The 16,934-nt window shown below is 32.9% G+C and overlaps 2 protein-coding genes across 4 annotated transcripts in view; one reads left to right on the top strand and one right to left on the bottom strand.

The window, feature by feature from the left end:
* Window positions 1-3,052: 3,052 nt before the first annotated feature.
* LOC107005145 (protein EMBRYONIC FLOWER 1) lies at window positions 3,053-10,653 on the top strand. 3 transcript variants are annotated; one of them, XM_015203649.2, is made up of 8 exons: window positions 3,053-3,301; window positions 4,032-4,093; window positions 4,519-4,712; window positions 5,510-5,919; window positions 6,030-6,140; window positions 6,224-7,650; window positions 8,661-9,618; window positions 9,761-10,653. In XM_015203649.2, exons 3-8 carry the CDS (start codon window positions 4,543-4,545, stop codon window positions 10,234-10,236), a joined length of 3,552 nt encoding a protein of 1,183 aa, XP_015059135.1. In that variant the 5' UTR covers window positions 3,053-3,301; window positions 4,032-4,093; window positions 4,519-4,542; the 3' UTR covers window positions 10,237-10,653. The 3 variants fall into 3 exon arrangements, with proteins under 3 accessions (XP_015059135.1, XP_015059136.1, XP_015059134.1); XM_015203650.2 differs by lacking the exon at window positions 4,032-4,093 and having other exon boundaries at window positions 6,260-7,650; XM_015203648.2 differs by lacking the exon at window positions 4,032-4,093.
* A 4,704-nt stretch (window positions 10,654-15,357) lies between these two features.
* The window catches only part of LOC107003388 (U-box domain-containing protein 26), a 2,034-nt gene continuing 457 nt past the window's right edge, over window positions 15,358-16,934 (bottom strand). Inside the window, exons 2-3 of the mRNA XM_015201710.2 lie at window positions 16,637-16,932; window positions 15,358-16,014 (exon numbers count right to left, since the gene is read on the bottom strand). Of these exons, the coding sequence (XP_015057196.1) occupies window positions 15,400-16,014; window positions 16,637-16,932 (911 nt within the window). The 3' untranslated portion in view covers window positions 15,358-15,399. The remainder of the gene's footprint in view (window positions 16,015-16,636; window positions 16,933-16,934) is intronic.

Raw genomic sequence — 16,934 nt, 5'->3', positions numbered from 1 at the left:
CATATAATTAAAAACTAGGTCAAAGACTAAGAGCATAAAAATGTAGATAAAGCTTTAAAATAATTACTTTATATAGAATCTGATTCTTATTCGTGAATAAAAAATGTAAATTATTCACTTTATTTATTATCTAATTTAGAAACAATTGACTAATGTAATAAATGATATATATTAATTTCATATAGGAAATTAAATAATAACGCAGTTTTTCTACGAAATAAAAGGAAAATTATATGTTCCAAAACCTAACGTACACGTACGCTACTACACTTACATGCACACAAAATAATAAATTCAGACATAAATCATATTCAGAATTTTATGTTTATGAACGATATTAAGCTAATATATAGTAATAATTAAGGTTCCGTGAACAAGAGCCAAAAACAAGAAATGAAAGTATTATGTATTATAACGGGTTCTTTTTTTATCCTTAATAAACGTTTCGAGTTTAAATCTTCTAGATACGGATCAGAATTGTCTTTGTTGGGAGCACTTTACCTCAATGTAGAATTTCGTGATGTAAAGTATCTTTGTTGGTGCGTTATTCCAGAACTTCGTGACGCAAAGAATCAAGACTTAATCGCGTTATTCCAGAACTTCGTGACGCAGAGAATCAAGACTTAATCGAACTTTAAAACTGTCTTTGTCGGGAGAGCTTTACCTCAATGGTGAAACTTCATGACGTGCAAAATTTAGACTTAATCGCACACTAGAATTGTCTTTATTGGGAGTGTTTTAACCCATCACGAAACTTCGTAACGCGAAGAAATCAAACTCTAATCACGAACATGAAATATAATATCGTGAGTGGAAAATTTCATAAATTTTTTTATTGCAACTGGTTGACAACAATCGACCGATGCATGCACAAAAATATTTAAAAAACTTATTTTACACAGTACGTTAACAAAAAGTTTAATATTCATTGATTATATAAATGAGTTCGTTCAAATCTATATGAAGCGTAAATATTATTTACAGATATAAAAATACGTTTTATTTGAATATGTAAATTTTATTTAAATTACATTTGTCGGAGATAAAAAATTCATGTGATAAAACATATAAATAAAGGGGTACGTATATATGATTTACTTGAAGCCTCTGAGGATAAAGGTGCATAATGAATATTCGTCGATCGATAGTGAAGTCTTTGTCAATTAATTAATGAAGGTAAATAAGCGTGACCCTGCACTAAAATAGATTAATCGTAGAGTAAATGCTCTGTTTAGCAACGCATGACAATTTAAATAGTGCACTCTTTTACTAAAACAGGGTGACGACAGAGTAGGTTCTCTGTTTAGCAGTGTCGGAGATAAATTAAATAGTGTGCTCCTTTACTAAAACAGGGTTGATAGCAGAGTAGGTACTCTGTTTAGCAGTGCAGGGGACAAATTAAATAGTGCGCTCCTTTACTAAAAACAGGGTGACGGCAGAGTAGGTTCTCTGTTTAGCAGTGCGGGGATAAATTAAATAGTTCGGTCCTTTACTAAAACAGGGGTGGTAACAGAGTAGGTGCTCTGTTTAGCAGTACAGGGGATAAATTAAATAGTCCACTCCTTTACTAAAACAGGGTGACGGCAGAGTAGGTGCTCTGTTTAGTAGTACGGGGATAAATTAAATAGTGCGCTTCTTTACTAAAACAGGATGGTGACAGAGTAGGTGCTCTGTTTAGCAGTGCAGGGGATAAATTAAATAGTGAGACCCTTTACTAAAACAGGGTGGTGACAGTGTATGTGCTCTGTTTAGCAGTGCAGGGTACAAATTAAATAGTGCATTTCTTTACTAAAACAGGGTAATAACAGAGTAGGTACTCTGTTTAGCAATGCAGGGGTTAAACTAAATAGCGAGACCCTTTACTAAAACAGGGTGGTGGAATGCATGTTTATACTTAATCTATGCAGAATACAGAGTAGGTGCTCTGTTTAACAATTCGGAATGTTTATACTTAACTACTTTTTTACATAATCAACTCTGTTTTTTCGAACTCTATTTTTTTAACAACTCATGTATTTGAAGTAAGATTGTCTACTTAGACTACGAATTACAAAATATCTAATAGAAAAAATATATCCTCCTATTCATGAGGCATTCAACATTGTTGTAATGAATATGAATAAGCCATGATCACCCAAAACAATAATGAAAACATCCTAAATAATCGACTCATTTACCAAACAAAGTATTTTGAAAATCATACAATACGAAGAATATAGAGAGTTATATTATTCAACATACTCCAAAACTTTGAAAGTTGAATTAATCCATCAAGTTTAACTTTGATTTACTAATTATTTCGATATATCCAACCATTTTTTAGACTTAGGTGAACTTCTATCGCGATAAATTAAACTTCATTTCTTCGTCAACACGATCTCTTAGATCTTTCATACAAAATTGCTATATGCTAAACAAAATAAACAGATGATTCACCAAAATATATAAAACTATATGATAAAAAAAATATATATATATATATACTTCCAAAACACTTAAATAATCATCTTTTTTTACATAGGGTCCCACTTCTTACATGTTCTATTTTATACCTTACGTTTATAACAAGTGGTTCTCTTTCCTATTCAAATACATTATTATTATTATTATTATTATTATTACTAGTACTATCATCACTATTATTTTTATTATATCATCTTTTCGAAAAATAAAATAATAATTAAAAAAAACTTAGGGTTATCCCCACAATAATATTTAGGGTTTCTTTCATTCCTCGATTTTCCCGTCATCGACGCGCCGAACATAATCGCGTCATCACGAACCACTCAAATCATACATAAGTGCTTGCCACCTGTCTTCCGACAAGGACATCAGCAAACAATCCCACTCTCACTTTAAGTGCGTGTATAGTACTCGATCGACTAGGGTTCATCGATTTTTTTTTAAATACATATAAAAAGAAAATAATAATAATAAAAAAAAGAAAAGTGTTAGATACACGCAATGTGTGTGTATTTATTACAAAAAAAAAAAAAAATGGTTTTATTTATTAAAGAAATAAATATAAAAGCCCTCACTCTCTCTTACTACTCTTGTTCACTTTTCTCTCACTATAAATTTTCTCTCTCTCTAGGAAAAAAAATGTTTAATTTTCATCTTACAAACCTAAGGGTTTCGGTTTCATTTTCACAGCTCGAATTCATCGCTTTGTAATCGAAATCACTTGATGATTTTAGCAAATCTGGACTCGTTTCAGTTTGTTCTTTACAAAGATAGCTTTTCTTTCATCATCCGTCAGAGTTGAAAATCTGGGTTTTTTATTATCGATTTGGGAAAAAAGGTATGATTTTTCTTCAAATCTTGAGATTTTGCAAGTTGGGTTTTGTTTTTGAGTTGATTTGTTAGATGGGTTTTGAGTTTTGGTTGTTTTTTTGTACTTTTTAGCTGGTTCTTGATTTATCATTTTGTTCAGATGTACATTTTTTAAGATTCAGTTTTTTTTTGTTTTTTTTCGTTTTTTTTTTATTTTTGTGTTCTTGTTGGGTTTTTTGTTTGATTAATTATTTATTTTGGTGTGAATAGAGTTGTGGAGTTTTGATTTGTTTTATGTTGATGCTTTACTTAGACATCGACGCCGAAACCCTAATTTTGTTTATGTGTGATTGATTTGTTAGATTTTTATGTGTTATGTTATATGATTTGTTGATTAATTGATAAAGATTTGATCTTTATTGATTTTGGATCAAGTTAAATGAATTGGGTATGAGGTGTGCATTTGGACAAAACCCTAATTTGTGTATTTCATGTGAATTGTGGAATTATTGATAAAGGTTTTGTCTTGATAGCTTTTGGGTTTAGTTTAGTTGTTGGTTGTTTGTTGTGAGTTGAGCATTTTTATAAAACTAAAGAGGTGGATATAAATGATTTTTAACTTTATTATATGGTTTATCACAAAACAAATGGTTGATGTTGGTGTATTTTATTTTTTTAATTTAGCTTAGGTGTATATGTCTATTACTGAAATGCATTTTGATGGGAAATGATTAAATTGTTGCTGTTTTTGAGGCTAGGGTTTGGAGAATTTTGAAATTAGGGTCTTTTGGAAACAGTGTCTCTGCCTCCAGGGGAAACGGTAAGATTTGCCTATACTCTGCCCTCCCCAGATCCCACTTGTGGGATTATAGTGGGGTATGTCGTTGTTTTATACACTAATAATTTAAAGATTTTACTCTGAATTTTAACCTGCTGTAGTAGGTACATTTGCTTATCGATCTTTGCCGATTACTAATATGTCCCACTTTTTATGAACGGTTACCTGTAGTTATAAGATGGCATGATGGTATATAACATTGTCTGTCAATATATGTATGTTGATCTCATTTGGTATAATCATGTTTGGTGCCTGACTTGAGCCTTACCTTAAGCATGGTCTGATGATAAAGTTCCAATTTTTTTAGTGTACAGAAACACTTAAAGGACATATTTTGTCTACCTGATAGCTGCTGTTTGCAATGATCCTTTTTCGTTGAGTTTATGAACTGAATTTTGCTTGTGTAGGTTTTGAGTTATTCTCCTTTTTACATGGAGAAAAGTAACAAAGCAGTGGAAGAAGATAATCACAAAAGTGATACTAATACTCCTGTGCCTAAAGCCTTAGGTTCGTTCATTGAAATTGAGGCTATATCTATAGACCTTAATATTCCTATGCCGAAGAAAGAGGAAGGAAAATGTCAACATTATTTCTCTATACGGTGAGCCTCCAATCTCTATAATTTGTCTTTTGATGTTGCTTACTTAAGTTTCTCTTGCTGATATATATACTCGTTCCCTTCATGCTGTCTTCAGTCACTTGGTTTAGAAGCTGATTCTTTTGTCTCGACACTTGATTGTTTGTTATTGATTCTCACCTTATGGTTACTCCTGTGTAGTATTGGATGGTCACTTGGTTTAGAAGCTGATTCTTTTGTCTTGACACATGATTGTTGGTTATTGATTGTCACCTTATGGTTGCTCCTGTGTAGTATTGGATAGACAAATAGCCTATGCATCTGATGGCAGATATTGGTTCAATAAACAAGAACATGAATTTTTATAATACAAGTGATCTCCTTTTTCCTTTTGCATACAAAATTGACGTAAAAGCTCAAAAATGCCACACCAATAACAATCCGTGGTTGATAATTACATTACTCATATGTTGCATGAAAGGTGAGTGCGGAAAATTTTGTGATGATGTATAGAGCTGGCTTTACTATGTTCACAGTTTTAGTTGGATGAATCATGGCACTTCACTTTAATTGTCACGTATGTAAAACTTTTGTTTTGTGGTTATAATCTTCTTAAGAAGTTCTCCTCCAGATACATTTGTGTTTCCAAGGAAAATAAGCCTTGCGAAGATCGAGTAAAATCAAGCAATGAATTGAGATGTTTTTTCTGTGTATATATATGCTGTCAAGTCTTTATAACCAAATTTATGTTCTCCATGGCTTATCATACGATTTCTCTGATCTCTTTTGGTTTGATACTCCATTTCTTATGCTGGACACAGTGGATATGTTGCTGAGAAAAGAGAAAAAGACCGGAGAATTTGTGCCCCTTTTACGTCAAGCAGTGGCCACAGTATTTCTGAGGAGCAACTTCCTCCTCCTGCTCTTGAAGTTCGGAAATTTAGGTGGTGGCGATGCAAAAATTGCATGCGTGAGATTGGCACAGAAAGTTCAGGAGAAGAGATTGAGATTCTTCCTCCAAGCTGCAGAAGTAGATTGATCTCTCCGAACATGGTTTCTTCTGGAAATGCTACAACAAATGCATTGTTAGAGATGAAGCATGATTCAACTTCACGAAAGGTTGACAAAAAGAAAGCTATTATTGTTGATGCTGCCAATACCAGTGGCTATGACTTGTTACGTAAACCTTACAAAGGAAGGTGCACTGTGGTTGCAGACAAAGTCTCAGCTGGTATTTTCTTCTGTAATTCATGTTCTATGTTTACTTATTTTGGGTATATCTATTTTTTTAGAATGATAATAATTTCTGCCTAAGTGTTTATAATCCACATTACTTTTCAGGTAAAGGAACTGGTTCCGCAAATGTTAGAAATGAGGAGATCAGGAATCCAACTATTAAAGTAGCAATATCTAAACATTGCTCAAGCAAAGAAATAGATGGAAAGAGCCCTGGTAATTCAATTGCAATTTATGATCTCCAATTTACACGCTTTGTTTTGCTTTAAATTAACCAGAACTCTGTTGATTTTAAACAGCTGCTAATCTGTCAAACAACGTCATACGAGTTGCAGGCTCTGAATCAACTCTGTCAGATGGTAAAATTGTTCCTCATGGAAATTTCTACACAAGTGCTGATGATGTAAGTCCTGATATTGGTGCAGAGACAGCAATGGGTTCTCCAAATGACGGTCAGAGGACAGTCTCAACAGCTTTTAAGCAATTTGATGTACCAAATACTACTGATAAGGCTCTTGAACCCAGTAAAACCAAACTGAGCAGGTTACCTTCTATTGAATTGAGAGACCACAATGGAATATCTTCAGGAATTGACCCATTCATGGCTAAAAATAGACAGTTTGATTCACACAATGATGTTCCAAATGATGTACCACGCCGTAAAACTCGAAAGGTGCGTCTGTTGACTGATATATTGGGTGGAAATGTCAATTTGGAGAGTAATCCTGCCAAAGCAGATCGTAATTCATTGAGTACCAAGACTGTGGTGCCTCCTGAACTAGAACCAGTTGGTATGCCAAAGGATAAGAGATGCTTTCAGAGGAAGAGGAAGATTCCTCAAGAAGTTGACAGCAATCTGTCGGGTATGGGAATACAATGCAACATTGGTAAAAGGGTCAGGTCATCTAATGGAAGAGTTGAGAGGAGTTCCATGGCAGTTGAAATTGCTGATTCACCTTCAGATGAGAAGGAATCTGGTGAAGAAGGTATAACGAATGGTAACAAAAATTTGCGAATGAAGAACAGAAATGGAGTAAATAAAAAGAAAAATAAGCAGTTTCGACCTGTCGATGGATATTCCCCTGAAATCCGCTGGCAGGATATAACCATGGAAAATGGTGGTTTTAAGGGATATGCTGCTGTTAATAGCCTCGTTCATCCAGTGCAACATTCTTCCATGGGTGGGAAATTTGAACCTCACTTAAGTAGTTATCAGTCATTGGCAGGAAAAGTTGGAGGTTATGGCGTGAGTCGGCAAAGTAGCAAGTTTCCTGAAGTTGGACATGCTCCCTCAACTCTTATGCATCCTAACAATAATTTCCCGGGGGAAAGTTCGACCAGGAGGAATAATCTCATACCAGTGAGCAGTGGTATCGAAATGATGACCTTTCAGCCAGCAGGTGAATTATCTGCTAAAGTAGGGCTAGACCTGTCTTTGAACAGCTTCAGAGATTCCAACAAGCATGCAGGGAATGATATTACCCAAAGCAAAAATATTACGAACTGGCCATTCATGCACCAGAAGGGATTCAATGGTGATATTCCTCGAAGGAAAGATAATTCTAACGTCAGACAGTCGAACGTTCCTGAAACAGGTCAATCTTCAAGGAAAGAAGTGATATATGACCTCAACCAGGGAGTTCCGCAGACAGCATCAATGTGGAAAGATATCCAAAGCTCTCCAGTTCTACTTCAGAAGGGGAACCTTCAAGTTTCTGAGATAATGGTACTGGTTTATTTCTCCGTTTTACTTTGACTCTCCCTTTTGTTTGCAATGATTTGGTTTCCGCCCTTTCCTCCATTATTTTCTCTGAGGTCGAATGATCTATGTGAAATGGCTAAAAATGAATATAAAGTGAAGTTGATTTTTAGAAACATTTCTTTTCTTTGGTCGCTCGGGCTGTACAGTAAAGTTGGAACATTTTGTAGTTTGCGACTGTAGTTTTTCTTTACATGTGAGGACCTGCAGAGATATTTGAAATTGCCTTCAAAATCACATTGTAGAAATTTAACCTTTCACATACCTATACTACTTTTCTTCAGATCTATATGATGGAAAAGCTATAATATTGTTGATAAATTTGCACTGATATGTAGAATAGACTTGAAATCCATATTGTAGAAAGACAATGTCTTTTATAAGCAAAAAAAAAAAGAAGCTGTTATTTGTCTCTTTATTTTCAGAAAAAGCTTTACCATACAGTTCAGATTGATTATGATGATCTGACAAATGGGAATGAGGGAGGTTGACAGATTTTTGGGAAAAGGCAGCATGATAACTTAGATCTGTTTCTGTTTGGAAAACTTCTTTGATATATCTTAGAGGACTGCCTATTCGATAATAGAACATCTTCTTCATGTGAGAAGTTGAGTTTCATTGATCGATACAGTGTGAAAAAGGTAAGAAATGATATTCACTTATGACAGCCACATCCCATTTTTCCTTTCATTTCTAGCTGAACATCCACTCTGGATGTTAAGAGACATTACCATTGCATTTACTGGTATGGTTATGCTTGTTATTCAAGTCTGAGTTTGTTTGGTTGTTGTTATATATGCTTAACACTTGTGTATAGGTGTTTTGGGTGAAATGATTTCAATCAGTGGTTGTGTCACTTGTTTTTTTGAGATGTTTCATGAAATGTTGTAGAGTTAGTCATTGCAACTTATTAATGCAAGCTTAAAGGTAACTGCTTGTATTCAGTGAATTCATGAAAATTTCATTTCCCTTTGCAGGAAACGCCTCGCCAGCATAACAAAGGAAATCTTAATGAATTTCTAGAGCATTCAGATGCAATTAAGCATCGCAGGTATCAACATTCTGAGAAGACTTCTGAGAAGACTTTAGAGTCAGAAGATATACCAATGGAAATTGTGGAGCTAATGGCTAAGAACCAGTTCGAGAGACTTACTGATACCAGAACCATATGCATGAGTGAAAGGACTGCTGGTTTTGCAAGGCCATATACTGAAATACATGAGAGTGAAGTAGTGGCGTTGTCACGTCCTGGTGTACCTAGTTTCCGTCCAGCTAATGTGAACAAGAAGACTGATGTTGGAGCAAGCAGAGGAAGTTCTGTCCAAACATCTCATGTTAAGAGGAACCACCTCGGGATGGAAAGACCACCAACCAAACTCTTTGGTACTTCTCCACAAACTCAACAGAAATTTCCCAGTGGAGGGCAAGGTTCTGCTTCCGTGCACATCAGACCTGGTGAAGGAGCACAACCTGTATGGTTTCCAACTGTGCAGAACGTGCAGCCATTGAGAATTGGAATTCCACAGAAATCCATCGGTCAGCCAAATGATAAAATGTTCCATGGACAGGCATCTGCCTCACTTCAGAAGGGAAGGACCATAAGTGACATTAAGTGTAGTGATGTGAGAATGCAGAATGAGCATCATCGTCTTTTGCCCAAATCTGATGTGAACGTGAAAGGTATGGGGTCTTTAGATCCTTATTCTAATGAGACAATCCCTGCTATGCAGTTACTCAGCCTTATGGACCGAAGAATGCCATCAACTCCTCCTTTCAATCTTGATGCAAACAAGCTCCTGGAGAAACCTTTTTCACCCTGCAGCTATCACCCGAGGTTTCATATCGATGGAAAGCAGAGTATTCTCAATGGCTCATACTTATCACATCATCCCTCGAAGGAGTCCCCTGGGGTACACCCTGGTGGTTACTATGCAGGTTAGCACTCAAGATAATATTTTTTTGTTCCTTTTTCTGTAAACATCAACTTTCTAGAATATTTCATTCACTTCGTCTACTTAAATCGGTCTATCTGTTATTCCGTGTGTGAATGAAACACTCTAATAAGCTGAGTTTACAGATCAAATATCTTTCAAGCCTAGGGGACAAGAGAAATCAAGAAAATCTTATGCGCCTTCGCAATGTGGTGGAAGCAAATTACAGAGTTTTGTGTCTTCAAGTGGCCCGCTGATCATGACTCGAGATCCTTGTCTTGACAAGGACGGGCAAAAAAGAAACCAAGGCGCATCAAGTTCTCAGATGCCTCCACAGCAGGATCGTAATACTTCAAAATTCTTCAACTTGGAGGGCCACACTGCTGCTGTACCTGGCAAAAGCAATTGTGAAACTTTGGTTTGCAGCCTTAATCGAAACCCTGCTGAATTTAGTGTACCAGAAGAAGGGAATCCCTTCACTAGGACCATTAAGGATACAAGAATCAGCAAGAACTCAGCAAGAGAGAGATCTCACAATGTTGACTTGAACAATAAGCGAAAGCAGCGGAAAGTTGTAAAGGAAAGCGCTGGGAGACTACCACCATCAGGTCGTGCATTTTGAAGGCCATGTCCTATATTGCTGTTGTTGTTGTTGTGGAGACTCAGTTCTGCTGAAAGTATACCTCCTGTCTTATACTTGGTTATATCAGCTTTTTGTATGGTTACAGAGCTTCGCCAGACGCGGTTAATGCTGGTTGGTTTTCCAGCAGGATATTTTCATTTAGTATACCAGTTAGAGTACTTTTGAGGGCAAATTACTATCTATGATAATAAAAAAAATGTATCAAAATGTTCAGAAAATTGTAATAGTGTTGTTATACTAGTCTGGAGACAAACTTGAATGTTACTCCATAACTTGTGTGTTTAGTTGTTGTGCTTTTGTTGTAAAAAAAAAAAAAAAAGAATAAGCTTGGAATGTGTTATCTTTTACATGTTTCAAGCATGTTCAATAGATATAAAAACAGCTTTTTGTCCTCAATTTTCTGGTTTACATCTATAATCTTGCTGTCTGTTCATATTAGTAGTCATAGTTTATGTCTGATGATTTTTGGTATTCTCTATTGTTCTTTGTACCTCGGTTATTGTATTGCTTTGTAACTAGATGTACGTCGTTCTCTAGTTATTATACGTTGTTTTATGTGCTTCTGCTACTTCTTTATCTGGACTACTTTGAGATATTTTTCTTGAGTCGACAGTATATTAGAAACAGTCTATTTCCCTCTAAAGATATGATAAGATATATGTACAATCTAGCTTCCTCAGAATTTACTTTATGATGCTATATCGGCTATGTTATTGTTTAGTTGAGTCCATTTAGTTCGAAATTGTTGTATAGTTGATTATACTTCAATTTTGAACCTAAGCTTGCACTCCTTTTGTCCGTTACCTTATTAGTATGTTTCAGAGTGAATGACTTAAATTTGTATTTGACGATAATATAACTTTAAGTTTTTCTTTATTTTTATCTTCATTGACATAGAGTATTTTTATATAGCAACATAAATCTGATAGTATACTTATTTTCATAAGGTTCATTAATTCTTTCTTTTCTTAAATTTCGTGTTTATCAAATAATATTCATCATATAAATTGAAAATGAAGAAGTAGCCTTTTTTTCATCTATTTAATTAACTAACTTGTCAATCATTACTTTAATATTTTTCTCCAATTGTAAGGAATATATATATAATATACTATTAAAGTCAATAACTAATATATAATATCTCAATAATATATATTAATGTTATACGAAAATAGAACTATGATTGAAAGTTGTAGTGAGATAGATCGATTCATTCTTGACTCAGGGGTGAATATAAATATTGAAAATAAAAAATCAAATTAAAAAAAATAAGTTGATTCCTTGATTCGGTTTTATTTTTTCAAAAAACTTCAATATTCCATTTATTTCTCGATTTCAAGATTCTGATTGATATTCGGTTAAAAAAAAAAAACAAAGTTTAGACGACAAATACTCAAACTTCCGTGGTTTTTCATAGTTTAGTGTTTGACAATTAAACATAACTAGGAGAGTTTTCTCAGTCTATCTGAATTAATCGGATCAACTCAATCAAGACACAAGGATAAAACATTTAAAGGGTGAATTTGGAATTAGTGATTTTTCATAATTTAGTATTGGACAACTCAAACTAATTAGGAGAGTTTTCCCCGTCAAATGATTATTATGTTACGAAATCTGATAAATAACAGACTGATTCAACCAAGACAAGATGATAACACATTTCAAGGGTAATTTTGGAAAATAGTAACTTTTCATAGTTAAGTGTTGGACAACTCAAACGTAATTAGTACATAGAGTTTTTCTCGTCCAATGAGTATTACGTGACATAAATCTGAATTAATCCGATCAACTCAATCAAGATATGAAGATAACATATTTAAAGGTTAAACTTGGAATCAGTGATTTCTCACAGTTAAAACGTACTCATAATAGTTTTTCACTCATAATGATTATTATGTGACACAAATCTAAATTAATCAGACTAATTCAATCAAGACATGGTGATAACATATTTAAATAGTATATTTGGAATTCGTGATTCCTCATAGTTTAGTGTCGGACACCTCAAACGTACTTAGAAGAGCTTTTCCCGTCTAATGATTAGTATGTGACGCAAATCTGAATTAGTCAGATCAACTCAATCAAAGACATGAGAATAAAACATCTAAAGGGTAAATTTGGAATTAGTGATTTTTCATAGTTTAGTATAAGACGACAACTCAAATGTAATAGTAGAGTTTTCTTCGTCTAATGATTATTATGTGACGTAAATCTAAATTAATCGGATCGATTCAATCGAGAAACGAGGATAAAATATCAAAAGGGTAAAATTGGAATTAATAAATTTTTCATAGTATAGTGTTTGGACAACTCAAACGTATTGGGTGGAAATCCACATCATATTTCATTTCTATGCGCGTGAGATTGAAAGAGCGTACTGCTACGTGTTCTCTTATGCGATTGGGTTAATAAATTTCATTTTTTTTTAAATATATTTTTTATTTTTTATTGGTTAAAAGACAACCTCAGGTTAGGGCAAACGTACGAAGTCACGAATAAAGCAAACTGAGCAAACGTACTTGCTAAATTCCATTTAATTATTCGATATTCAGAATTTATATAGTTTAAAATTTTTATAAGAATTGAAAAGTGATTTTTACAATCGTTATAATAATTATTATTTTTAATATATTATGTTTGGAGAAAAATTCAATCGCATGAGATTGTTGAGTCTCATGCGATATGCGTGTTTTACTTTAGGAATATTTCAGAATTAAACTAAGCATCTTGAAAGTCAAACGTGTTTATATATATATATATATATTTATTCAAGTGATATATGATTGACGAAAATAATTTTTTTTGAGGATTTAATATCAAAACACTGGATTATCATTTACAACATATACAAATTTAATTTATGAATAAATTTCATTAAAATTGTAATAAATAATAATAGATATGAATTCATAATTTTAATACATATAAATGGGTTCAATTTGAGAAACTTGACTATCAAAGTTTTATTAAAGAAGTTCAATATATACATATATATATATATATATATATATATATATATATATCACAAAAAAGATTTAAAATATTCGATATAATTATTTTTTACGGCAAAAACTTTAAAACTCCGCTCTTGGTCTCACATACTTCGCTTGTATATAAAATTTAAACGTTAAATCCATATCTCTAATAAATTATATCTATCGATCATCATCATATCATATGGGTCTGAATTCAATTTAATTTCAAATATCTAATTAAATTAATTAAAGATGAAAATATATACAGCAAGTAGCAAAAAATGTTGTTCCTCTATATATATATGCTAGAAATTAAGACACGTACCATAGTGTAAAAAGTAATTAATTAAGTGGAATAAAATACAAACTCCCTTCCAGTTACGTTTTCATATTGATATATAGATTGTTATATAAATTAATACTATATACTAACAAAACATATATTGTCCATGCTTTTTATACAGATAAAAATACTTAATTATTGTAATATGCAGTTTTTTTCCACGCAAATGATAGTGTTTGTTCAATCACAATAATCAAAATGTAGTTATATCACAATTACCCAAAGTATATAGTATAGCCATGTCTTAAAAAAAATGTCAAAATATTCGATTAGTGTCTCTGTTATATTATGTTCTCGATGAAAATAGATTAATTTTACAAAAAATTTTCCAAATTTGAAGATTCTTTTTTTTTGAGATCTTACTATTGCGATTTTGACCAGCATACACGATGAGACTTTTATCACCATGAAGTGGCTTTGCACAATAAGATCATTATCTTATAACTATATGTTCTGATTTCGAGTTCTAGTTCAAGACAGGTCAAAACGGGGTTCATGGGGTTTGGAGGAGCGTACTCCCAGAGAAACCTAACAAGACTAATTCAATATTTAAGTTAAAACTCGTACTTTATAGACTATGAATTGTATCAAATTAATTAAATTAAAAGCTAAAACATAGTAAGCTTTATTAGGGTTAGAAAATTATTGTCCGTCAAATTTTATTAAGACCCACACAAGATCAATCTCATAATTATTTTATGAATATATATTTTAAGAAAAAAAAAATACACACAATCTCGAACGAAATAAGAAAATATATGCAAGTACATATGGAGAACAAATCAAACATTTATATAATTCACTATCATGCTCGAAATTTTCACAATTACATTTTATTAATAATATATTCGATATATGATATGATAAAATAAATTTCATATCTTTACGATAAAACTAATGTTTACGAAAATTGAAGTATGCGTAAGCAGAAGAGAATAATAAAGTATTAGTACAATTTTAATAGATGATTTATTCATGCTATAATATAATTTAATTATAAATGTGACATCACATTCATTAAGATTTCTATTGACTGACTTTAAACCCCAAATAAAATTACACTTAACATAAAATCTACTAATTTTAGATGTTGAATTTGACAGTTTTATTAAACTTTTTTTTTTGGAAAAAAAATAATGATGGATAATTACAAACACACAAAATAATATGTTCAGTAGTACTGATAATATTCACTGACTGCCTGCAATTTTATCAAACCCCCACCCCACGTGAAACTGTCACAAAAATCCAACATTTTTTTCCATAAAATCTAAATTATAAATTTCATTTGATTTAATATATCAGTATTAATTATTTATTTTCTTAAAAAAAATTCAAGTGCATATAAAATAAGATTTACAATTTAATTATAATTTAAATAGAAAAAAACATAATGTTTAGCATCACTTCATGTCCTAACTAATATTATAAGTTACAAATATTCTAGTAAATATGGAGAAAATAAGCACACTTGAGAGCAAATTCAAAATTTGTTCATATAATCTAATTTTGCTTCCATGATATGTTTGATCGATATAAATTAAGGTTTTTATTAAATATATATTGTTCGAATCTTTAAAAGATATCAGTATAATGAATTCCTTAAAAAATGAAAAATTCAATATCTTTTTTGAAAAGTTTAAATAACATAAATTACGATACGTTTCCTTGAAATAAATATTTCAATTCTTACGTACGTTTATATATATATATATATATATTTACATCAAACAATAAAAAAAAACTAATTAAAACAAAATTAAAAACTGAAATAAAACATTAGTACTTAATTGATTAAATTTATTTAAATAAAAAGGTTCATGATCAAACAACTCGGGGCTCCGGTTCTTCCTCCTCTCGGGTCGGGTCGGGTCTACCGTAATTTTGAAGGATCTTAAGAAGTTGTGCCCCTTTTCTCCTCCCTCTAGCACTACAATCACCTTGCAACGCCAGCATCACCGCACGCGCCACCTCCTCCGGCGGTGCCGCCAGCGGTGCACCATCACATGCGCCACCATATATCACCGCCAAGACGCTTATCGCGTATTCCTTCCCTCGACTCCCATCCATCCTCCCCATAACCTCCACCATCATCGGCACCGCCAACGCGTGGGCCCTCACCTCCTCCGCCCCTTCCGCCACCGTACACAACAATTCCAACGCCGCTAACGACCTCTCCGCCGCCGCCACATCCAAATCCGACAAAATGTCCACCACTGCCCCGACAGCTCCCACCTCAACCGCCACGTGTCGGTTATTTTCCGACAAACAAAGTGCTAACAAAACTTTACTTGCTGATTTTGCTATTCTCCTATCTTTTAAACACCCCACCACCCCTCTCAACACTGTGTCGGGACAAGCCACTAAATTTCCACCACCGTCAACCGCCGCCACCGGATTCGGAACAAGTGAATGTTCCAACAAGTACATTGCCTTAACCTTATTGAAAAAATTTTAAATACAAAATCAACAATAGAAATATAATGAACAAGACTCTACTGAACGCGACGTTTCAACCTAACATGAGTACATGCACGAATATTTTAGCTAAAAAGCACCTAAAATTTTAAAATATATCAAATTTTGAATTCGTAATTTAAAAATATATAAATGTTCTAATATTATTTTCATGCCTAATCAATGTTTCAATTTGAAGAAAGCAAATTCAACTTGGTTATAAACTCTAAAAAATTATGTAAAAAATATCACTCCTTCCGTCCCATTTCATATGTCGCTTTTCGAATTTTGATATTTAAACAAGTCTATCTTTAATTATAAATTTTTCATGCTTTGAATCATCAATTATTTTGATTTATATTATTTTTTTTTTACGTAATTTATAAATAAATTAATTTCATTTTAAAAAGTTAAAATTCCAAACGAAAAGTATCACATAAATTGAGACAAAAGAAAATATGATTTTCAATATAATTAATAAATTCAAACATATTTTAAAAGATATACTTATTCGAGTCTTTAAATATAAAAAATATTTATATAAATTAAGACGTAACAAAATATAAAAAATATCACATAAATTAGAACGATATATTAAACAAACCTTGTCCAAATTAGTCCCACTAGTGAGCTGTAATTCTGCCACGTGGAATAGTTCCTCCAAATTAGTGTACAAAAGAGGAGGGGCAATTTTAGTAATTTGCATGGTTTCTCGAGGGTAAATGTTAGTATGTGAAATTGGGGGTGAACTTGGTAGTGGAAATCTCCATTGAGTAAAACTCTGTGAATTAGTGTTAGATGAAGATGAAGATTCCGACAAACTCGCCGGAGCTGTTGCCGGCGCCGGCAATGGTGACGGTGTTTGGTCGGAAAGTGGAATGGGGAGGGTGGGTGGGGTAGGG

This window comes from Solanum pennellii, chromosome 11 (genome assembly GCF_001406875.1).
Source record: "Solanum pennellii chromosome 11, SPENNV200".
NCBI lineage: Eukaryota > Viridiplantae > Streptophyta > Magnoliopsida > Solanales > Solanaceae > Solanum > Solanum pennellii.
This window is presented reverse-complemented; position numbering and strand designations above follow the sequence as displayed.